This window comes from Lissotriton helveticus, chromosome 3_2 (assembly GCF_964261635.1).
Source record: "Lissotriton helveticus chromosome 3_2, aLisHel1.1, whole genome shotgun sequence".
NCBI lineage: Eukaryota > Metazoa > Chordata > Amphibia > Caudata > Salamandridae > Lissotriton > Lissotriton helveticus.
Genome location: NC_136062.1, coordinates 491,761,402 through 491,785,589, shown reverse-complemented (window position 1 = coordinate 491,785,589; position 24,188 = coordinate 491,761,402). Strand labels below are relative to the sequence as shown.

The 24,188-nt window shown below is 48.8% G+C and overlaps 1 protein-coding gene across 11 annotated transcripts in view; it reads left to right on the top strand.

Annotated features, from left to right (window-relative positions):
• Positions 1–24,188, top strand: part of MADD (MAP kinase activating death domain) — an 853,817-nt gene that overhangs the window by 388,489 nt on the left and 441,140 nt on the right. The window contains exon 24 of one of the 11 annotated variants that reach the window (XM_078684463.1): positions 1,498–1,560. The exons of the other annotated variants lie outside the window; for them this stretch is intronic. Coding sequence (XP_078540589.1) covers positions 1,498–1,560 — 63 coding nt within the window. The remainder of the gene's footprint in view (positions 1–1,497; positions 1,561–24,188) is intronic. 11 annotated transcript variants of the gene reach the window in all.

The following is a 24,188-nucleotide window of genomic DNA, read 5'->3' as shown; positions in this document are numbered from 1 at the left end:
TCATAAGGTCTTGCATCAGGCCTTCCTACGTGGACAACAACCAACAGAATAAGGCAGCTGCAGTCCAAGAGGGTCTCCAGAGTCCAACTTGGGTAGATAGACGGATACAGTGGATCCCCTTATATGTACCAGTTTTGGTAGATTAGAGTTCTTGTGGTGCAGTGATGTGGTCCATATGTTATTTTATTTGTGTTTTTGTCCATGGGAAGTGTTTTGAAATGAGTCAGAAGGACCTGAGTTTGAAAACTAGAGAGCTTATTGACCTAAAATCCCTTGTGAATTGATCAAAGGAAGCCTGCAGAGTGGATGGGGAGGGCAGCAGGCTTATGTTTTGAAAGGGGATAGTTGTGTGTGGTGTATTGGGGAAAGAGAAAGGTTGCTTTGTGGTTTGAACAAGGGAGGAATGTAAGACGAGGACTCTAGTGTGGAGCGTTGTGAGTCTTTGGTTTCCATGTGGGAAAGCTTTAGGGATCTGTTTGATCCATGGTTGGAGGGCATGCCTTGTTGGTCTGTAGTTCCAGACAGACAAGATGCTGGGTCTGTGAGTTTCGAGAAGGATTGTAGGTCTAATTGCAGCAGGAAGGGTTACTGGATTGTAGCGCAGGCAGCAGAGGGATGTTTCTTTCAGATGGAACAAGTTGTAGTTATTCTGTTTGACTGTGAAAGACTTGGAGTCTGAGGATGGGTGGGGAGAAGTGTGGGTTTGTGATTGTAGTCTGTGGAGATTTGTGAGTGTGACTGGGGGAACCAAGTAAGGTTGAGGGTCAGTGCTAAGGAGGGAGGGTTGTTCCTATTAATGATAAGGATTCCAAACAGTTTGCTTTTGCTTTTTCGCTTTAAAATAACACCGCTCTCTTCACATCCTCTTGACACCCCTCCTTTTCCACTCCTTCCTTTTTTTCCTCCCTTCTGCTCTCATCATCCTTCGTCTCTTGTATTTATTTCTGTCTGCCACTCAATCCTCCTGTCCCCTGTCATTCTCCCCTCTTATTTGTTCCCTCCCATGGTGCCCTGTACTCCCCTATGGTAGTTTCTCACTCTTCTTAATTCATCCTCTACTTATCTTCTCTGCTTCCCCTTCTCTTTCCCTATTCATTTGTATTTGCTCCCAATTCTCTTCCTCACTAAGCATGTTCTTCTCTTATGTGCTCTTCTTTCTCCTCCCTCACCTTTTCTTGTTCCTGGTCTCCTCTGACTTCTGCACTTGCTTTCCCTCATTCCTCATCTCCATCTTTCTTTCATGCTGCCTCTGTGCCTCCTCCTGTCCCTCTTATTCCGCCTCTCCTTGTCCGTGCTCCCTGTTGCTCTCTCCTCCCTCTTTTGATCCTTTCCATTCTTGTCTTCTCTTGTTCACGGTGTGCTCACCTCTTCCCACTTCTCTCCCTCTGCTCTCTCCTCCTCACTCCTCTATTGTGCCTTATATTCTAATTTCTTTCCTGTATGCGCAATTGTGCCCACTCCTTCTCTGTCTCTCTCATGCTGCCTCTGCTGGCTCAGGAAGGGATAAAGGCTCAGTCTGGGACCAGCTGGAGGATGCTGCCATGGAAACCTTCTCACTGAGTAATGCTTCTCTCTGCTTTGCAGCCTGTGCTTGTATTGATGTATTTTCCTGGATGCTTTGTTAGAAGGCTTTATGTTGCTACCTGTAAGCCATGTCTGCAGTCCTGGGCTCTGGCTTTTCAGACTATTGTTATGCGGTACTTCTATGCAGCGGTTCAGTTATTTGAACGTCATGCTATGTAGATGTTATTGCTCATCCATGGGATTTATAAAAGAGAGCCTAAGACTGGAAACCGGGTGTCTGGGCGATTATGGGTTTCCTGTAAGTCGCCCTCTTTCTCTCTCTTTGCAACAAATCTCCTTGCTGCATGTGTTGCACAACCCTCGGTTTCCTGCATGTTTCTTTTGGTCGTCACTTGCTTTCGTTTAGTATGAATAAACCTTACTGCATGCGTGTACATTGTCTGCAGAGTTCATGTATTTTGCTGATGGATGCTTCTAACCACAGATTCCTCACATTTAAAATGTCCCCAGGCGCCAGATGGGTTTTGGGAATTGTCCTAGCAGTGCTGCTGTAGTACTGGTAGGTGGCACCGTGCAGCTCCACTTTAGCTTCGATCTGCCATGGAAGCGACCGAGCAGAGCTGCTTACAAGCATAACCCCTGTTCTTTTCACTCCTTTGAAGGCGGATCCAGAGCCAAACTACAGTTTTTGTCTGATTTTGATGAGTTTCAAATTCCACTTCAGTGGGCCAGGGAACAATCCCCCACCTAAAACTGCAGGGTTCAAACAATGGCATGAGTCTCAAAATCGGATGTTGGTAATGGACCCGCACAGTGTGACTTTGATGTCTTGTCTCGAGGAAAGAGACTAAGTTATGTCATGAGGAGGCCGTCATGCACCCAGAGATGATCTGGGACTGTGAAGCGAAGGTGTACGGTTCTGAACATTGAAAGAAGTCACAGGCCTTAAGTAAGTCCCGCTCTAAGTCCGGGGCGTACACCTTCTCCCGCTCTCAAGGCCAGTCCAGAGACGGGTCTTCCTTGTGGTCGAAATCTTCAGGTAAGTAGACATCCAGGTCGGAAAAAAAAAACCAGAAGATGAGGCAGACCTCAATCCTATCCTGCCGCTCTCAATTGAAAGAGAAGTCGCAAGAGCTTCAAGGTGCAACTCGCACCCAAACCCCACTTGAGGGGCTGATTTCGCAATTGATCCTGATGCGTCCAGTGTTCCTTGCCCGATCAGAATACCTTTATGCAGAAGGACAGATTCCTAGCTTCGGTATTCCCTAGATGTGGGCGATTGGATGAAGGCCTTGAACCTCAGAGTCTTAAAGACATTACTTACGGTTCAAGGTAGACAAGGATCATTTTCAATTTGTCAGGCTCTCCTGCGGGATCATCAGCGCCCCTTGGGTGTTCACAAAAGTAACAGCGGTGGTTGCCACTCACCTTCTGAGGTTGGTGGGATCAGTTTTTCCCTTCCTTGACAACTTTCTGTTGATGGCGAGCTCACCTCAGTCAGGGACTACCTCCAGAAATTTGAGACCATCCTGACATTGTTGGGGTTCTTGATCAATGTGCTGAAGTTGTACCTCTCATCTACTCAGGGGCTTCAGCTCATAGGAGCTCTCATCTTGGATATGGTGCAGTTCAGGTTCTTCTCACAATCACGAGTTCTGGACTTCAGGGCTATGATCCTGATGTCTCTGCTGCGTTCCTGGGACACAATGAGTGGTTCTGATGCTTCTTAGCCTCTGCATTCTGCTTGTTGACTACTCCAGGTAGCATATGCGGGCTCTGCAGTTTCAGTTTGCCCAACACCAAGAAAACCCGTTGGAGTCTATTTAGTTTATAGAGGAGACCGCTCAAGATCTGCAGTGGTAGCTGACCAACCGCGATTGGACCAGCAGCAGACCCCTCTTCTTGCCCCCCCCAGAGCTAATGGTGGCGACTCGTATGTCAGTACTGCGTTGGGGCGATCCGGGGAGAAGAAGATCAGAGGGCTCAGATCTCCTGTGGAAACCCAGCTCTACATAAGTCTGTTGGAGTTGCGGACCATAGCCTGACCCTGAAGGCCTACCTGCCGTCCATCAGAGGTAAGCCAGTGCAGGTTGTCATGGACGACACCACTGGCGTGTGGTACTGCGGCAAGCAGGGTGGCATGGGCTACTTGGTCATGTGTCATTAGAAAAGTTCAGAAATCTAGCAAACACTCAATTATTAGCTGCCTGCTCTCTCCTCTACAGACAAATAGACCAAAATGTTGCGACCATAAATCACATATAAGGAATCAATTTTTTTTTATATATGAAAAACATTTTTTATTGTTATTTTTTGATACTGATATCTATCATAAACATTTTATCACTTTTCTTTTTTTGTTTTTAACTCATCATTTTAGTTGAACATCATGCATAGAGCAACACATATATATACAAAATGAAAAAAACGAAAAAAACATTAACACATCACACTAAATCGGTCAATTTTCTTTTGTGGTAGGCAAAGCGGTGATTCTGACTACGCGGGTTTCGGCATTCAGCCTTCATCAGGTGACCGTCATTCGCACATACAAAAATATACACTAAAGAAAAAATACAAAAGAGTATATATAAATATATATATTATTATATACATTGGTCGCATAATGTTAGGGTGCTAATATATTTACAAATATCAATAGGAGAGACTAGGTCAATATTTACATAAAATTACATTGTATCTACAATTATTTACATACGCAGCTCATATATCGTATTTAGTCTGACTCGTTTCATATTAGATGCTTACATTATTTGTAAACAAATAGTGTTCATATGGTACATACTCTAATCTTGTTATTTATTGATCAACTTATATTCGACACATATGTTTTTCTTATGCGTTGAGATCAGATAGTGTAGACAAGAAAAACATGTACCACTAGTAATTTCATTGTATCTAACGTATAGGTTCATTTTTTATTCCTCGCAATGTCCGTATATGTACAGGACAATTACTATAAACTGACCAAAGCAGTAGAAATAGCAAAGAGGTTGGTTAGAGAGAAATGAGAAAATACATATGCAGGAACTGGGGTCACCAGTTCCCCGGGGGTAGCCTGGCACGAGCAGGTAGGTACCCGAAAGCTTAGGTGTTAAGTGACTACACAGCACACGCAACCACTGAGACAATAAAAGGCACGCAATGACTGACACCACTCCAGTGAGTTTTGATTAAAGACGATAACTTTTTATCTAAGATCAAGGGTCAGGAGTGGAAAATCACAGTATCAATTAGTCATCAAAGCATTTCATCAGAGGGGAGTAAAGGGAGCAGTTCAATATCCAATTTAACATGTAGCAATGAACATTTCATGAAAGAATTAGCATGGACAACCAGCTCATCAGGCAAGGATGAGCATATCCTGTAGTAAGAGTCCACAGGTCAACAGGTAAGTTACCTGTTCAGTAGGAAAATCAATTAAAGTCTCACCAAGCAAGGGTGAACATTACATAAAACTCTTTGGCAGGAATACACTTTCCGAATAAGCATAATTAATCAATTCATAGACAACATCTCATTACAAGAGAACAATCATCTCATTAGATAAGGATAAAGTTACTTATGCAAGAGTAAAACATTTCCTTCAGCAGTGGCAGGTTAACGCAGGGACCCAGGTCAGGACAAAGGGGGCGCAGGTGCAGCACAGTCCAGTACCTGGTTGATCCCCCAGCAGTCCTGTGGTAATTTGAAGGTCTTCTTTTTGGCGCTTGATGGTTTTGGCGCCCTTGTAAATAGCAGTTTCTTGAAGGGGGTTGAGTTGAGGGCTGCAGGCAGGATTCCTCTGCAGGTCACTGTAGATGGTCCCTGGGTTCCCCTTTCCCCGGGCCAGATCAGTGGGTTAATTCAGGGCACCTCACTCAACTTAAGAGGCAGCACCTAAGCCCTGTCACTCTCAGTGGCATAAGTCCCTGACTAGGCCCTACCACCTAAATCTCCTGCGTGGGTCCCCCAGGTCAGTGATGCCCCAACTGACTGGAAAGTTTCCCTCCCTTTCCTTATATAGCAACAGTTGGCAGTTGGCAGTTGGTGTCACCTCCCCTGTTGTAGAAGGTTCCAGGAGCTTCCCTCATTCTAGCTATGGGCAGGCTGGCAGGCTGGCATCGCAACATTGTTTAAGAGTTCCAGCCAGCTCCTGGCTACTAGAGTGCGCCTAAAAAGACCACGCTGCAGTAGCAGGGGTCAGTGGCAGCCATGTTGAGGGTAGAGGGCACCTGCACCGTGTGAGAAGTTGGCCTGATATGCAGTGCTCACTATTCTAGTGATCACTATGTATCAGTCCAAACAACCCTTATTGATGATTGGTTGTAAGTCAACCTTATAGACCAGCTATCCTAGTAGCATGGATACGAGCAGTCTAAGGCTAAGACTCTAGAGGGCGTGTTAAGCCAGCTGTTTTACCATCACATTACCCCTTGAACACCAAGTGAAAGGACACCACACAAGTTGTTATGAAAAATAAAGTATATTTATTTATAACAAGACTACCCTGGCTCTTTATGAGACAGGGAGCTAAGCACACAACAAAACTCTTAAAGAAACACTGAAAGTCGCACAATTTACACAAATGCCCGAGGGGCACGAAAAACCATATACTATGAAAATGGAATGCGAAATTACTAGCAGGTAAGTAATACTTTTCTAGACTTTAGAATCGCTAGGCCTACAATACTAAACACTTAGGTTAGGAGCAGGAGGCCTGTGGACGTCGTGTGCAGAGTGGGAACTCTCACGCGTAAGGCGGGAAAAAGTCTACGGATGCTAGCAATTGCAAAGTTACTGTTCTCGGGCGAACCCGACAAGGTGGGTCGAAAACAAGAGTGGATCCGAACACTTAGGGTGTTGGACTATGCTGGAGCACCGGAGTACTCCGTTTACCTAGCCCAGGGGCTGCGGCTGCATAGGGTTGAAGTTGCGTCGGAAACCCACGTTGAAGAACCAGGAGCCTGAAGAAAGAGTTGCTGGCAGGCGGCCAAAAGTTCGTGGAGATCCAAGCCTGGATCAGGGAAGAGGAAGGACCTGAAAGCAGAGGGGACCAAGTTCTGAATCACTAGCCAGTGATTAAGTGGGCACCAGGATGGCACCGGGCGAAGTCACCTCACCAGGTGAGTGGGCGCTGCTGGGCTCTGCGGTCTCTCGGACCAGGAGGCGTTGTCGGCGACCAGGATGGAGGTGCGAGCTGTCCCACGAAGGTACTTGCTGTCGACGTCGCTGGACCCAGGATTGGGGCAACAAGTCTTGGCAAATGCAAGGCCCACGCGGTGGACCTAAAATGGCGTCTTGAGTGGACCAGGTGGGTCCAGGGTGCTCCTCTGTTGGAGGGGAGCAAGGGCCAGTCTGGAGCAACCAGACCAGCGGTGTTTGTCGTCGAAGTTCGTCGTCAGAGGGTCACTAGCCAACGGGCAAGTGACCGGGACAACGCGGGGAGCAGCAAAGAGCAGAAGGGCCCCACGCAGATCTCGTGGATGCAGGGGGGCTGAACTTCGGTGCTGGAGCTGCTCAGGGTCGGGGCTTCTCTGACCCCAAAGCACTCAGTCGAGGGTCACTCGGTGGTCGTGCTGGACAAGCGTCGTGCAGTTCTGAAGATGGCCGGTCCCTCGAGGTCTCGTCACACCCACGAATCTCAGCGTAACTGATGATGTAGGTAGAGGTCAGAGGTGCCAGGGAAGCCGGTTCTCGTCGTGCTGGAGCAGTCTTGATCCGAAGGAGAGACTGGCAACAAACCGCGATGCTTGGTTGGTGCCTGCTGCTGCAGGGTGACTACTCCTTAGTCACAAGGGAGAAAATCTTAAGAAGAGTCTTGAGTTCTTCGTGTAGAAGGTCGGTTCAGGATTCAAAGATTGATCTAATTTGGAAGGGGGCCTGCTCCTACCTTTATCCTGAAAAAGGGGGCTGGCACGCGACTAAGTCCTGTCCTATGGGTGGGACCAGGAGGGGGGGGGTTACACCCCTCTCCTTTGGCGGGCTTTTCCCAGCTCAGGGTCTGGTGTGCCCCTGGAACTGGTTCAAGCCGGCCTATGCACAGTGAGCACCGGGGTGCCACTTGCAGTCACCTTCCTCTAAAGCCCTGCCTACCTAGAATACACAAAACCCTGTCTGGGACGGTGCTGGCACCACCCCTGGCAGGAAACCCTTTGTCCTTGCCTCCTGCTCTGGGAGGACTCCCAGCAGCAGGAGGGCAGACTTGTGTCTCGGTGGCAGCATCCATTTTGTGGAGCTAAGGCTCTGTCTGACTTTAACCGGGGTTATAGGTTACATACATGTCGTGTCCCTCTAGAAGGGTGGAATGCTAACCCCGTCGCCAGAATTGGCGAGGGGTTAGTATTCCAATTCGTAGGACACCTTACTCGACATGTTTTGATAAAGCGATACCAGAGTTGGCATATAACCGCGAGGATTATAATGCACTTAAGAGTATATGGTATGCGATATCATGGAAACGACTAAGGGATAGATCCCGAAAGCCGCAGACAGGCTCAGCTCATGCCAGAGCACTATCTCACACGATTCCAAGCACCCTGCCTTCCGGATTGTCAAGGCCTGCCATAGGAGTGACTGATAGGAGATCTGTGTGTCCATTTAGGTTTAGATATAGGTATACTATATCTAAAGCAAAGGGTGATTACACCACCTTGCCCCAGCTGTCGTGCAGCCAGTTGTGTCAGATTTGGATGGCCAGCCAGGGGTGGCATAATACATGCTGCAGCCCCTGGTAGGCCCTGGGTACACCCACGCCCTGGGTACCTAAGGTACACTGTACAGGGACTGATAAGGTGCCTCAGTATCCAATTAGATATGTACCTAAGGTACATGGAATCCATTTTACAGAGAGAGCAGTAGGCCTGGGGTCCTGAATAGCAGGGCCCCAGGTCAACTAAGTCAGAAAACCAGCAAAACACCAGGCAAAAAGTTGGGGGCAACCATAGTCCGGGATCTACCTTCCTACACACCTTAGCATTGATTTTGACATAGCCCAGGGCATTTTAACCTCACAGGGCCTATACAACTACATTACAATGGGGGACTCCCAGAATTAGGGGAAGCAAAAAGCGAAAAATTTCCGTGAAAAGGGCAAAGTCCAACAACATACTTTAGAGAAAATCCATTATTCAGGGAATATTGGCACACAGGTTATCAGCAGGTGACATAACTATGTCTAAAGCCGATTAGACCTAGTGTAATTTCTCAGATACGCAAACCGATGTTTGGATCATATGGAGAAAAACAATGGAATTATAGTACTTACACGAAAAAAATGGTAGACAATCAGTTATAGATGTAAACAGCACGGCTTTATGTTATACAAAGGTCTCAGCAACACTTATATTTTTTTCCCCGCTGTATGGATGAGTATCCTTAAAAGGGGAGAATAGACAAAAAGAACTACTAATATGACGAAAGTACCTGTTCACCAAGCCTAATTCTAAGATTTTAATGGTAGGTTAGCTCTTATAACAACGGTTGTTGTTCAGGTTTAGAACAGCCACGATGGTATCCTAGATCAACAATTCCTATTGGTAAGTTCAGCTTACCTTCGTATTTATATGAAAGAGCCTCATTGGGGGTTCTGTCTCGCTAGCCACACTTGATACGCCGACCGATGGGAAAAGAGTGGTTAGAGTGTATCTCCCGTTTATATATAGTTGGAGTTCCCGCGTTGTCTTCCGTGGTCCTCCTTGGTCATGTGCCAAGACACTTTGTTCCTCTGGATTTGGCATAGTGTCCGGGCATCACCCTGAACATGAACCACCAGTCGGGATATTCAATTGTCTTGGCGGACAAGTTCAGCCGTCAGCGCCTGGCGGATCACGAATTGCGGTTGCACCCCAAGATGTCACGGGGCATCTTCGACAGTGTGCAGAACCCTGGCTGGATATTTTTGCTACAGATGAGCATGCAGTGTCCCCATGTTTGGAGATCCTAAAAAAGCTCTTTAGGAGATACATTCAGGCTAGAGTGGAGCAGAGTACTTCTGTACACGTTTCCGCCCCTCCTGCCCACAGTTCTGTAGGAGGTGAGGAACAATCGGACCCGAGTTATTCTAATGTTTTAGGATTAGGCCAGGAGAGTGTGGTACTCAAACCTCCTGAATATGACGGTCTGTCCTTCTGTCAGGCTACCAGCCTCTGGTGCCATGGGCGGAGCTTGAGAAGCAGCCGTTGCCTGCATTGAATCTACCACCTGAGGTTATGGACGTGATCCTCTTTGCCGGGCATTCCTATAAAAAGGTGGTTTACGTTGGGTGTTAGTACAAATGTGTTGTCTGGTGTGGACTTCACAGCACAGACCCCTTGTTGGTCAAAATGTCAGATGTTTTGCTGTTGGTTGAGCAAGGTCTTTCCATGGACACTATTAAAGATTATTTGTCTGCCCTTTCGGACAGTTTGTGTTTGCTGAACCAACCGTCTTTTGTTTAAATCATCTGTAATGTGTTTTTTTAAAGGTTTGATTCACATGTTCCCTCCCAAACCGTTTGTGACTTCACATTGGGAGCTTAGCTTGGTACTGATGTTCCTCATGTTCACCCCCTTCGAACCAGTTCACCGATGCTTTTTGCTTCTTCTGCCTCTCAAGACTGTTCTCCTCAATGTGATCACTTCATGTGAGTGGACTTCAGGCCCTTTCAGTGCAACTGCCCTACACCTCTTATTTTCCAGCACAGACTGGTCTGAGGATCCGGACGGCCTTCTTGCCAAATGTTGTGACTCTTTTTCACATTGAAGCATCCATCATTCTTGCAGTATTCTTTGTCCCACCTTACCCCTCGGAAGAGGATGAGAGACTTAATCGGCTAGATCCCAAATGGAGGTTCTGCATCGTTTGCACCAAAACGGTCTCTGGTGGGGTCCGAGAGCCCATTCCAACAGGGCTAAGGCTGCCACCACTATGTTGGCCTGTCCTGGACATCTGTCAGACTGCGATGCGGACATCGGTGAACACGTTTACAAAGTACTACTGCCTTGCCAGCCAGGTCTGACAGGAAGGGCATTTTCCCCATTCTGTCCTGCAAGACTTTTCCGTTTGAGCCCACTCCACAGACTATCCATCTTTGGGAGGTATGGTTTGGTATCTGTTCTAAAGGTGAGAAATTGCTAGTTAAAACTATCCATCCATTAGAAAAACAACTTTTTTACGTTTGCTAACGCTCTTTATGTTGATACTCTCTCTAACACCAGATTTCCTACTGCGCTCACCACCTCCCCAATATTTGGAGTAGTCTCTTTTTTGCCATCTAAAAACCACCCAAATTGGAGGTCTACACATTGGTACAGACAACTGTTTTGTGCGTCCGATACGCGCAGAGTCAAGCAAGGAACTGACACTGGCACACAGGGCTGGTGCTAATTTGCAGCTGCACTCGCTTTCCGCCATGGCAGAAGGAAGCCAGTGTGGAGCTGCACTGTGCCGCCTAAGAGCATGTGAAAGCACCGCTGAGAAAATATACGGATCCCATCTGGCTCCTGGGGATATTCTAAAAGTATGGAATCTGCGATCAGATGCAGTATACACCAGGAAAAAGTGGTACCCAAGGTAAGTAACTTGTTTATTTCTTGCTTTCTTTGCTGGTGTTCCCTTTCCTCTATGCTTGCCTATTTTTTCCGTGTGTATCCACAGTTTGCTTGTAAGTCTCTTACACATTTGTTGGACTAGAAATGCATGCATTACTGCCTTTGCTGTGTTTTTCATTGTTGATTTTTTGAGCTTGCTGCATTGTCTTTCCTTGTGTGCCTCTTCCCTTAAATTGTAATGCATCGCCTTCCTTCTGTTACTGTTATCACGTGTAGTGCATTGGTCTCTTTCCTCTTTGTGTGGATACTTTTCATTCCATCCTTGGCTGCACCACTGTGCTCCTAGTTGGTGCAGCAGGTGTCTTACTCTTTCATTTGCAGTGACTCCTTTGCACTCAGTGTGTTGTTACCTCTTGTTCCGTTGTTGGATACATTCTCTCCTGCTCAGTTTGCACGCTCTGCTATGTTTGTGTTCATGCTTGCTGGGATGCAAGGTGGGTGTCCCGATCTCATGCTTAGTGAGGAACGATGCAGATGAGGGTGGGTAGGAGACATCTGTGTGAAGGGTCCCGTGGTGGGTGGGCGAGGGAGTTCATTGATATTATTGTTGCAGTAGTCACTTGTCTCTGCGGCTGAAGCTAAGGTGTGCGAGGCCTCTCGGAAAGAATAGCATAGCAGCGGCTTCAAACATGTGCTTAGCCTCTTTGTTCGTAACTTGTGTGAACACTCTGGTGGTTTGTGCTATTTCTTCAGCCCTGTAGTGGTGTGTGATTGACTTCTCACTGTGTAAACCTGCAGTAGGGGTCTGAAGACCATCAATCACGCTGTGATTCATCTAGTGGTTTGTGAAATGCCCTGAGACTGGGGTGGTGTTTCACCTCTGCCAGGACCATGTCTTTGCTTTGATAGTGTATTTTTTTAATGGAATATGTTCTTTCCACTGTCATGCACCTCTGATTAATGAACAAAGAAGATAATTCATAAACCTAATCAATTTGCTGTTTTAAGGACAATGGATTTTCCAAAGCAGTTTATATTCTTTTCTTACATACTCCTCAGTTAAGGAAACTCCTTCTGCTGTGTCTTGGTGAACCTTGTGCTTATGTTGCTGTAAAGGTTCCATCTGTCTTATTGGACGGACCACCTAGTAGAAGCGTGAAATGGTTTTGATGATCACACACTCACTGGAACCCTGAATACAATCTTTTTATGGAGAGTAAACACTCTTCACCTACCACACGAGAATCGTTTTGCTATGAAATTTATATTTACATTTTGTGCCGAGTATCTTGTGATTGACCTCCTCTCATTTAGAGAACAGTTCTCCCACCTAGTAGAACAGATGTCTGAAACTTGTACTCCCCTCCACCAAACCTGGAGGTTGTGTTTTGTGTTGTGCTTGGGACAGGCGGGCCAGAGCAAAGGTGAATTCCTTCACCTTCGCTTTCACATTGACTTCAGCACTCAACTTGCAGGGGTGATTGGCCCAGAGGGTGGTACTTTTCACTGGAATGTCAAGCAAGGAGAACTCCTTCTGGACTTGTAGTGCTTTGTATGAGGTGCCAAGCATCGAGGAAGTCTCACCTCGCCTAAGTGTCAGGAGGATCCGACTCAGATGAAGCAAGTCTTGGTCACTTGTTGGTGCTTTGGCCAAGCTCTTTGTTAGAACACCACAAAGTCTGGATTCAGGCCCAACCACTGTACAGAAACAGCACTCAATGCGTCGCAGGCTACATCCGTATGACCAAGGACGCAGCCGCCCTCATTCTCCTGGTCCTCTCTGCAGCATCTGACACGATCTCACAACCCTTCCTCATAATGCGGCTGCGTGAGAATGGCATCCAAGGAGCCGCTTTCCGCAGGATCTGCTCCTTCCTCCACACCAGAGCCGCCTCCCCGTCCCCTCTTGAATTCTGCAAGAAGCTGAAGACCTGGCTTTTCAATAAACGTCCCTGCTGTTGGAAGAGCTAGGCGCACACACTCTAGCAACAGCGCACACACATTGAGTAACAATGCAGTTTGCAAATACACATAACACATAAAGTTAACACTATTAAGACAACAGAACATGGTTTTGAATAATGAGGTTGTAGTGTTGGATGTTGCCAGTGGAACTAAATAAAGCAGCAAAGCCCTAGTTTTGACGCTGTCATGTGGAGAAGTGTGGCTCAATGGTTAGAGCGGCAGACTGGAGAAGTGCGGCTCAATGGTTAGAGCGGCAGACTGGAGAAGTGTGGCTCAATGGTTAGAGCGGCAGACTGGAGAAGTGTGGCTCACCGATTAGAGCGGCAGACCCTGAGGCAGAGGTCTGGCCCGGGACCAGGGTTCAATTCCCGCCTCGACGGGTCTTGGTCTCAATTTCCTCGGTCCTGATAATTCTCGCCTCGGTGCCTACTCTAATCATGGGTCCCACTCTGCAACTCAGGGCAATAGCTTGCTTAATCACCACAACGGCCCCAACAGCGCTGGGATGCCTGGCTTCACCTAGGGGGTGCCCAGGAGTGGACATTTCACAGGGAAAAGCCAGGAAGGGTTCCACAGTGGTATGCGTACAGTGCCAAGACACCTCAGGGTATAAGTGCGCTATACAAGTACGAATTATTTCATTTCATGTTTTTAGGTTAGACATTTTAGCAGATCCAACTGCCTCTGCAGTGGATGTAGTGGAGTTAGGTCCTGCATTGCTAGCTGCTTGCTCTAAGGCTGCTTCTACAAGCAAAACTTGCTTTTATACTGTGTTACCTTCTTGCAGGAAACATTCTTCAAGTTTACACACAAAGAAGTCTTTGCACAACTGTCCTTTGCCACTATTTTTGTAGTCGACACTAAGGTTTTTTGTGATCAAAGACTTATTGCCCTGGTTAGTTGGTTTTCCATTTAGGAATGGGCCCGTTGTTTGGCTGCATCTGCACTTAGGCTTTTCTGCCTCTCTTGCTGTGCTGGAAGCCCAGACCTGGAAGTGCCCCCTGTAATTATTGGACTGTCACAGTGGATGCTCCAAGACGTTACGTGTTCAGCATTTCATGCGCACAGCTGCAGAACATCTAGAGACTGGTGTCGGAGTCCTTATTGTTGACTTTAGACTTAACGATCTTCCTGTTCTTTTGCGGAGTATCTGGATCCCTTACGTAGAGTTCTTCACGACAAAAAGAATAAACGAATCTCAGGTTGCCGCAACGCAATCTCAATTCCGGGGTTGGTACAGTGGCAGATTAATTCGTGGTCGCCATCTTGGAGGCCTGTGTCTGGGCTGCTCCCACAGTCGTCCAGACAATCAGGCATGCAAGCCCTTTGGTGCTCAAGGACTCTTCAAGAGTTGCGGGGGATTCACGCACCAACCTCTGCGGTCCTGGCCCCCATTTTGACCTGATACAAGAAACTGGTATCTTTCATACACTTAAAGTTAACTTTGAATACTCTTTGAAACATTTGAGTGGGATTCCTCACTTGTCAACAGAATATCATTTAAAGTATTTGATTTTATGAAACACAGGAAAGCTAGAACTTGCTGGTGCAGGCAGGACATGTTGCTGCTGTGGTCCCCTCAGCTGTATTCCACTGTACATCACTCACTCTCGTGATACCTTTTGGCCCAAGCTCCTGGTGAAAGGTCTCCTCTTTTTTAATATCACTGGGAACACTGAAGCTCCAGCATCTGTTCCCAGTAGGGCACGAAGGCTTATCCTGGAGTGAATCAAATGCAAATCAAATCAAATAGTCCTTAATTCGGCTTTCATCTGTTTGAAAAACCATAAAAGTACATTTGAAAATTTACACAAGTGAAAACATTTAAAATTTAAAATGTGTTCTTCTAGTAGAGCACAATTAAAAAATCAATTTACAACTATCACAATTTTCACAATTTATAAAATGCGAGGATAGAAACCGTTAAAAACAGTCTCAAACATCATAAGCAATACAGTGAATAGAAGTGAGTATAATCATATAATATTTGCAGCTTAATCTAAATTTGGCCTGTGTCTGATGACAAACTTCAGAAATGTAGCTAAGACTTTAGCAGAACACTCTTCATCCAAAAATTGGAGAGAGAGAAATGCCGGGCGGCACCTTCGAAAACCCATGGTTTTTAAAATCGGCATAAGCCATCGTTTCCTTGGTTCACAGTAAAACTTACAGAACAGGATTGCGTGGATTGAGGATTGGGCAGAGACATCATCACAGGGGCATGTTTGTAAATTCTTTGCCAAATCGTTAGTTGTTGGGAAAGTGACCAAACGGTGGAAAATATCCAACCTGAACCGCGTTAATAAAAATCTTTCATAACTGGAAAGATTGAAAGTTAAATAGGGTTGAATGGTCAAGGTTGTTTGGATTAATAACGTGTTGGACTGTTATTTTACTGGCCTCATTAGTCAGCCGCAGGTATTCTAGGTGCGTCAAGCAGTGTTTTTTGAACGCTTTTCTAGAGAGTTCTGAGATTATAATGGGAGAATGATAATATTGTGCCATACCCAAATCATACAAGAAGTTTTTAATGTAGGCTATCCATCCAATCTTGTGAGCGTTCTCTAGAGAAATACAGTCCTGAATAAACCCTTTGATGACCAAATTCGGTGCCATAGGGGGAGGGGTTGGATTTTAACTAGGTCAATCAAATGAATCTGAAAGAAACAGGTTAGTATTAGCTTCCTTACCTTAAAATATCCTCAGGCGTCAGGCTGGATCCGGAAACTTTGGCAAAGCAGTACCCTTGTGCGTCGGTAGGCGTCGTCTGCGGCTCCGCGTCTGGCGTCGTTGGCGCCGGAACGACGTCACCGGAGTACTTAGACGCCGCCCTCACGCGCTGACGTCACTTCCTATTTTTTCCGCACCAGCAAGCGCTGATCCGGGAATAGTGGTACCCGTTAGTCATTTTTTGACTAAACTTTTGATCTTTTTGATCCTATTTTTCGAAGTTGAACGACTCCGACTGTGCCGGTAAGGATGCCCGGGTTTAAACCCTGCGTCGACTGCAACCTGCCTGGGTTTAAACCTCCAACGCCTGTGTCTTCATTGCCTGGGGCCCAACCACAATGACAAGTCGTGCCCCGACTGCCGGGCCTTGACATCGAAGGCTAGGCGGGAGCGGTCCCGCTAGCGCCTCGAGCTCCGGCAGTCGGCCCCACGTCGTTCGAGGTCCCGGTCCGGACGGAGGTCGAGGAACCGTTCACGGGGCCGGAGTCATCACGGCTCGGAGGATCGACACCACTCCTCGAGCTCCAAGTCCTCAGGTAAGAGACACAAGAAGTCGAAGAGACGACATCGCTCTTCCGACTCCCCCCGACGCTCGCGCGACATGGGCGGTTTCGAGTGACACCGCCCATGCGGCTCCGCCGGAGCCGCAGGCGTGGCAGCCTGCTCTATACCCGCCGGTCCCTGGGCAGAATGCGACGCCGGAGGAGATGGACGCTTTCCTCTCTGCAATGAGGTCGCTCACTCCGAGGTCGGGTTCCGCTGCGCCTTCGGGCCCAGCGGCCCCGACTGGGAGCCCAAGCGGGCCGGGTGCTTCAGCCCCGGCGTCCTCTGGTGCTTCGGCCCCGGCGCTGTCGGCGACCTCGGTCCCGACGCCACAGGGCCCTGCCGGATCCAGGCCCGGATCCGGGTCATCGCCGGTCGACCTTACGACCTCGCCGGCGCCGGCTGCTAGGGTGTCTCCCCCGGCACCGAGCACGGTCGACGCCGTACCCAGTCCCCCCTCGATCCGGGTCCGGCGCCGCTTTCGACACTGATGGGAGATTTTGACTTCTATGATCCGGCCCCATCATTTGACCCTGCATACCAGGGGATGGGTGGCGAGGAGGATTGGGAGGGGTCTGAGGACACTCTGGCACGGGAGTGCCAGTCTTATCAGTACTGGACAGGTGAGCTTGGGGACGCCAGTGGTCTGGACACTTCGCCAGACACTGGTTTTTTCTCACCTCCTACCGTGGCTACGGAGGAGGGGGCAGCCTATAGTGTGGTGTTGACGCGGGCGGCCAAGGCCTTATCCCTTGAACTCCCCGTCGCGGCCGTGAGGACTAACCTCTTCACTGAGGTCCTTACACCGCAAGCAAGCTCTTCAGAGCCTCTGTTGCCTTTTAATGAAGCCTTGTCTGACGTTCTTCTGGGCACCTGGTCCAGGCCCGCTACAGGTCCTCCTGTAGATAGGAACGTGGCCAGACGCCACCGCCTGGCTCCGGGCGACCCTTGCTTCCTGTCCACCAACCACACCCCCGAGAGCCTGGTCATACAGGCCTCTAACTCCCAGACCGCATTCCCGACGGCTCCCCCGATCGGGAATGCAAGAGGTACGAACAATATGGCAAGAAGATATTCTTCTCCCTGAGTTTGGGGTTGCGGTCAGTCAACACCGCGTGCCTCTTGGGCCGTTATACCCACTCTCTGTGGGACACGGTCGCGGACGTGCTGCCACAATGTCCGGAGGAGGCCCGGACTAAACTCGCCCAAGCCCTTGCGGAGGGTCGCGATGCGGCACGGTACTCCATCAGATGTGACTGGATACCAAGGACTCGCTGGGTAGAGCGATGGCAACTACGGTGGCGATTAGACGCCACGCTTGGCTGAGGTCCGCCAACTTTTCGGCTGATGTCCAAAACACCCTTATGGACATGCCGTTTGATCGCCGTCGCCTCTTTGGCGACAAGGCAGACAGTGCGCTTGAGCTCTTTAAGGACTCAAGGGCTACGGCCAAGTCCTTGGGCCTGTCGGCCCCACGCCAGCAATCTGCTGCCTTTCACCCCTTTCGTGGCAAGGAAGGGGCGCCCCACACGTCCTGCCAGCTACGGGCCGCAGACTAACATCCAGCGTGGTGGCGGACGTGGTAATCGCTGTGGCGGTGCCCTGGGACAACGGCGCGGCCAGTCCACATCCACCCCTGCAGCATCTGCCTCAAAGCCTTCCTAGTCCGAGCTTTCAGGCCCACGAGACGCCAGTGGGGGCAGGGTTCGCCATCACCTCCTCCACTGGTGCGACATCACGTCGGACAGGTGGGTGCTACAAATCGTCCGAAGGGGCTACTCCCTCCCCTTAGAGGGGACCCCTCCAGCCATGCCACCGCAATACCACCGCGTGTCGGGGATCACTTGAATCTTCTACGAGAGGTAGTTCCGGCCCGCTTGGCCAAGCGGGCCATCGAGCGCGTTCCTGGGCCAGAAGTAGGGTGTGTTTGTTACTCCCACTACTTTCTGTTTTCCCAAGAAAGGCAAAGGGGGCCTATGCCCTATCTTGGACCTGCAGAACGTCAACGGCTTCCTCCGGAAGAAGAGGTTCAAGATGCTGACACTGGCTCAGGTCTTAGCTGCCCTGGGCCCATGTGACTGGATGGTAGCGTTGGACTTGCAGGATGCTTTTTTCCACATCCCCGTTCTGCCGGCGCTACCTGCGGTTCACGGTTGGCCATGAGCACTTTCAGTTTACAGTGCTCCCCTTTGGCCTTACCAGCGCCCCACGGGTGTTCACGAAAGTGATGGCGGTGATCACAGCTCATCTGTGCAGGTTAGGGGTGTCAGTCTTCCCCTACCTCGACGACTGGTTGTTGAAGGCGGGCTCGCCCCAGACAGTCGCCAGCCACCTCCAGACTACGGCCGACCTCCTGCACCTGCTGGGGTTCTCCATCAATGTGCCGAAGTCGCACCTGTTTCCCTCTCAGAAGCTCCTCTTCATCGGAGCGGTTCTAGACTCGGCGCAGTTTCGTGTTTATCCTCCCAAACTGCGGGCTCGGAATATTCAGGCTCTGATTCCGATCATTCAGCCTTTATACCGAGTCCCGGTCAGGTTGACGCTGCGGCTTCTGGGGCTGATGGCCTCCTGCATCCTTCTGGTGCATCACGCCCGGTGACGGATGCGGGCTCTGCAGTGGGACCTGAAGTTTCAGTGGGCCCAGCATCAGGGCAACTTGTCCGACCATGTCTTGATCTTGGAGGGCACTGCAAGACAGTTGCAGTGGTGGCTCACGGACCGCGATTGGGTCAGCGGCAGATCCCTCTTCCTACCCCAACCGGAGCACGTAGTTGTGACGGACGCGTCCCTCCAGGGTTGGGGAGGCCACATGGGAGAGGCGGAGATCAGAGGCCTCTGGTCTCCGGCGGAGTCCCGGCTCCATATCAACCTTCTGGAGCTGCGGGCGATTCGACTTGCACTGTAGGCATTCATCCTCTCTGTCCGGGGGAGTGTAGTGCAGGTGATCACTGACATCACCACCGCCATGTGGTACTGCAACAAGCAGGGCGGGGTGGGGTCGTGGACACTATGCCAGGAGGCTCTGCGCCTCTGGCAGTGGCTGGAACATCAGGGCGTGACCCTGGTGGTTCAACACCTGGCAGGTTCCCTGATCGCCAGGGCGGACGAATTCAGCCGTCAGTGCATGATGGATCACGAATGGCATCTGAACTCGGACGTGGCGCAAGGCCTCTTTCAGCAGTGGGGAGAGCCTTGGTTAGATCTATTTGCCACAGAAGAGAAGGCGCAATGTCATCAGTTCTGCTCGTTGGAATTTCCAAGGCGGCACTCGCTCGGGGACGCTTTTCGTCGCGAGTGGAGTTGCGGTCTGTTGTACGCCTATGCCACTTCTGCCCAGAGTGCTGAAGAAGATCAGACGCGACCGGGCCCAAGTCATCCTTGTGGCTCCGGACTGGGCACGGAGGTTCTGGTATCCCGAGCTACTCAGCATGTCTGTCGATCCCCCGATTCGTCTGCCCCTTCAGGAGGACCTTCTGTCGCAGCAGCAGGGGACGATCCTCCACCCGAACCTGTCCAGTCTCCACTTACATGCGTGGAGATTAAGCGGCGGCAGTTGAGGCCATTTGACTTGCCTCCTGAAGTCTGTGATGTCATTCTGGCAGCCAGGCGTCCCTCCACAAAATCAGTTTACGCATGCAGGTGGAACAAGTTTGTGGCATGGTGCACAGCAAATGCTGTGGATCCCCTTTCTGCCCCTCTTTCAGAGGTTGTCCTCTTTCTTCTTTCTCTAGCCCAACAGGGCTCTGCTCTGGGCACTCTGAAGGGCTACCTCTCGGCCATTTCCGCCTTCTTAAGGCTACCTGATCAGCCCTCTTTGTTCAAGTCCCTGGTTGTAAATAGGTTTTTGAAGGGCATCACTCATATGTTTCCTCCAGTTCCTTTCGTGATGCCTCAGTGGGACTTGAACCTTGTTCTCACTTTTCTGATGTGCGCTCCCTTTGAGCCACTTCAAAACTGTCCTCTACGTCTCCTCACTCTGAAGACCGCCTTCCTGGTTGCCATCACCTCTGCCAGGAGAGTGAGTGAGCTCCAGGCCCTTTCTTCTAAACCTCTTTTCCTTTCAGTCCATCCGGACAAAGTTGTGTTGCGGACGCGACCCTCTTTCCTGCCCAAGGTAGTCACAGCCTTCCACATCGGGCAGTCCATCACTTTGCCCACCTTCTTTCCGCCTCCGCATCCCTCGAAAGAGGAAGAGAAGCTCCACCATCTGGACCCAAAACTCGCGCTCATTCTATCTGGATCGCACACGCCAGTTCCGGGTGGATGTCCAACTCTTTGTTCGTTATGTGGGCGCTAAGAAGGGTCGGGCGGTGCACAAACGAACCATTTCTCGATGGGTCGTCTTGTGCATCAAGGCTTGTTACTCTTTGGCTCGAAAGGAGCCTCCTGTGGGGCTTCGTGCCCATTCCACAAGGGCCACGGCGGCTACTACTGCCTTGGGCCGGGGAGTCCCCTTGCAGGACATCTATCAGGCAGCTACGTGGGCCTCACTGCACACGTTCGCAAGACGAGTCCGGAGAGATGACTTTTTCGGCCGTTCCGTTCGCCAGGACTTTCTGGTGTGATTATTGGTTCGCAGACCCACCACCGGGGTTGGTATTGCTGGGGTAACTATTCTAAGATAAGGAATCTAATACTAACCTGTTTCTTTCAGATGCACAAGTTACTTACCTTCGGTAACGATATATCTGTAAGAAACAGTAGTTAGTATTAGATTCCTTACCGCCCCACCCATCCTCCCCGTTCTGCGAACAGATATCTAGGGTTAAGGTCAACCCCTTTCAGGGCCCTAGTTTTTATGGCACTAGTCTTGGTTTTTATCGTGGCTCCGCGTTTTCTGGCCCGGAAAAGCTGTGTATAAGAACTGACGTCCGCGCGCGAGGGCGGTGTCTAAGTACTCCAGCGACCTCATTCCGGCGCCAACGACGCCGGACGCGGAGCCGCAGACGACGCCTACCGACGCGCAAGGGTACTGCTACGCAAAAGTTTCCGGATCCAGTCTGACGCCTGGGGGTATTCTAAGGTAAGGAATCTAATACTAGCTACTGTTTCTTACAGATATATTGTTACCGAAGGTAAGTAACTTGTGCGACAGACCTAGTTCCAAGTGGCACAAGTAGGTCGCAGTACCCTGTGGGACAGCGAGGAGAAACCTTAAAAAACTATTTTGAGCCTTTTGTAAGGCTTCCATCTTCCCGTACCCCCACACGCCAGCCCCATATGTTGCGATGGCTACGCATTTAGCCTTATATATCTCGATGAGTTTGATGGGGGTCCTTATTCCCAATCTCCTTGAGAAATTAACTAGCGCAACTGTTGCCCTCCTAAAAAGCAATTTCCTCGACTCAATGGCCTGCCTTCAAGAACATTTATGATCTATTACAATTACCAAATACGGGTTTGTACTCTCAAGTTTTACATTATCAATAAAAATAGCCTTCATTTTCTTGGTTCTAGGACCTGAAGACATACCAAAGGTTTTTTTAATATTCATTTTCAGGTCCAGATTGGCCATAAAAGTGCTATATCTCACAAGAGCACGATGTAGTTCTAAGGGGGTACGGCCTAAAATCACAGCGTCATCGGCGTAGAGTAAGGCCGGTATTGGGCGATTGTTAAGGGTGGGCAGGTCCTGGCACCCTGTTACCATGTCCTGTTCCAGGCCATTGGTATAAAGAGTAAAAAGAAAGGGGACCAGGACACAGCCCTGCCTAACCCCTCTCACTACCCCGAATGACGCTGTTAATTCCCCCCCAACACCATACCTCACTCTGGCTGTAGCATCAGAGTATAATTCGTGCAAAAAATGTACGAGAGGCTGCTCTACCGCCATGTCCAATAAAATGGACCATAATTTAGTATGACTAACGCAGTCAAAAGCTGCCGACAAATCGACATACGCCATATATAGAGCTCCCCCTTAGCATTTACGTACTTGCCCATCAAAAGAGACAAATTGAGGGCTAGGTCAGTGGTACCAAGACCTTCACGGAAGCCAAATTGAATATCCGATAGAATCTTGTTATCATCCGCCCACTGCTGGAGTCGCTCTAGGATAACTCGCCCCGCCACTTTCCCCAGAGAGTCCAGCAGGGAGATAGGACGGTAAAAGGAGGGCAATTGGTGGTCCCTTTTTTAAAAATGGGAACAAGAATGGATTGAGACCACGAGTCCACAAGCCCTACAGCACATGATGCTCGTAGGACTCTGGTCAAAATTGAGGTCCTTAAATCCTTATTAAGTTTAAAAAGATCGATTGGGACGCCATCAGGACCTGGGGCCTTTCCATTCTTTAAAACCATCAATGCGAGCTCCACTTCTTTGTACGTTATATCAAGAGCTATCGGAAATGGAGTTATTTTGGACTCAACGATGATTAGTACCTGTGCATTATGTGTTTCTTGAATGTTGGGGGGGATGCCAAATGTCCGCTCAAAATGTTCAACCCATGTTTGTTCATCTATCGCAACATGAATTTGAGGCTTATCTCTAGATTCTGACAGTAAAGGTGATTTAACAACTGCCCAAAAAGCGGCACTATCTCTTAAGATTTATGGAGTTGATCCCATAGATCTTTTTTCAGTTCTGCTTTCCTCGATTTTATGACCCGATTATACTCCCTTCTAAGAGTGGCAATTTCCTGGGTATCCCTTTCTGTTTTATGTAGTGCTACTTTTAGTTTTCTATATGCATTAGTACACCTACTTTCAGACCATCCTTTGGTTTTGGGCTTTCTGTTTTTCAATTTGACGAAAAGGGCTTCTTTGATTGATTTTGTTACGATCGCAAAGTTGGTCATAACATCCTCGTTAGAGGTGGCCAGATCAAGACATTTTTCGATCGCTGTTCATGAATTTTTTTACCACACTCATGGTGATATCCAATGGGTCCACTTTCTCCCACTTATGTGAATACCCATTAAGCCTATCTAAAATCAAGGCATTTTGCCCAAGGGTCCTCATAGTATTATGCCTATCTGGCTTCAGCGAGAGTTTTAAGATAATGCTGTTTGGGTAGTGATCGCTAATAGTGATGTCATGGGTCTTAAAGTTCAGGACTCGAGATACAGCTTTCGAAGAGATACAAATAAAATCTATTATACTTGAACTTCCTCTGCCATTGAAAGTAGGAATAAGCAGGACTGAGGGATTCACCATATCATTTGCCAGACCTAGGTCTAAGCCACAAAAGGTTTCGTTCAAGCAGTCCCCAATTATAGTATGGGGGAAGTGAGTTACCGGATTTTCATTCTCATCCATAATACCACAGGCTGAATTATCACTGTTCCTGAACAAGGTTTGATTAAAATTGCCACCCCAAATAATTACCACATCTTTAGTGGCCTTATTAATTAATTCCTGGAGGGAGAGAAAGATTTCTTTTATCACTTTTATTAACTCTCCCGGGTGGAGATTGTTATAAAAATTGACCAGTGAATCAAAATGTTGTTTTTTTGTAACCTTTCAGCAAAAACTTCTCTCCTGGTCTGGACTGTCTTTTACCTGTCCTGATTAATAAAATCGGTTCCAGTGTGAGACTGCTCTTGCGGGATGTATCTGCAGCTCAGTCAATCAGTATTTGTTAAGCACGACTACTCACCCCTGAGGGTCTAGGAGCTGCAGGTCCGACTGGGCGTGGAGGTTCAGTCGTAGAGCCAGGTCTTGAGATCCTTCCTGAATTGGGTCAGTAACGGGGATAGCCTGATGCGGAGAGGCAGGGAGTGCTAGGTTTTGGAATGAGTACTGGCCTTTTCCATTCAATGATTGATGGGGGAAGTGTGCAGGCTTGTGCTGTGTGTGACTACACTGGAAAATCTCACTTATGTTGAGGTATGCGCCTGCTCTTGATAGTGCCTTGTTTCTTGCTGTATGTGTCTGCTCTGGAAACCACTGGGCA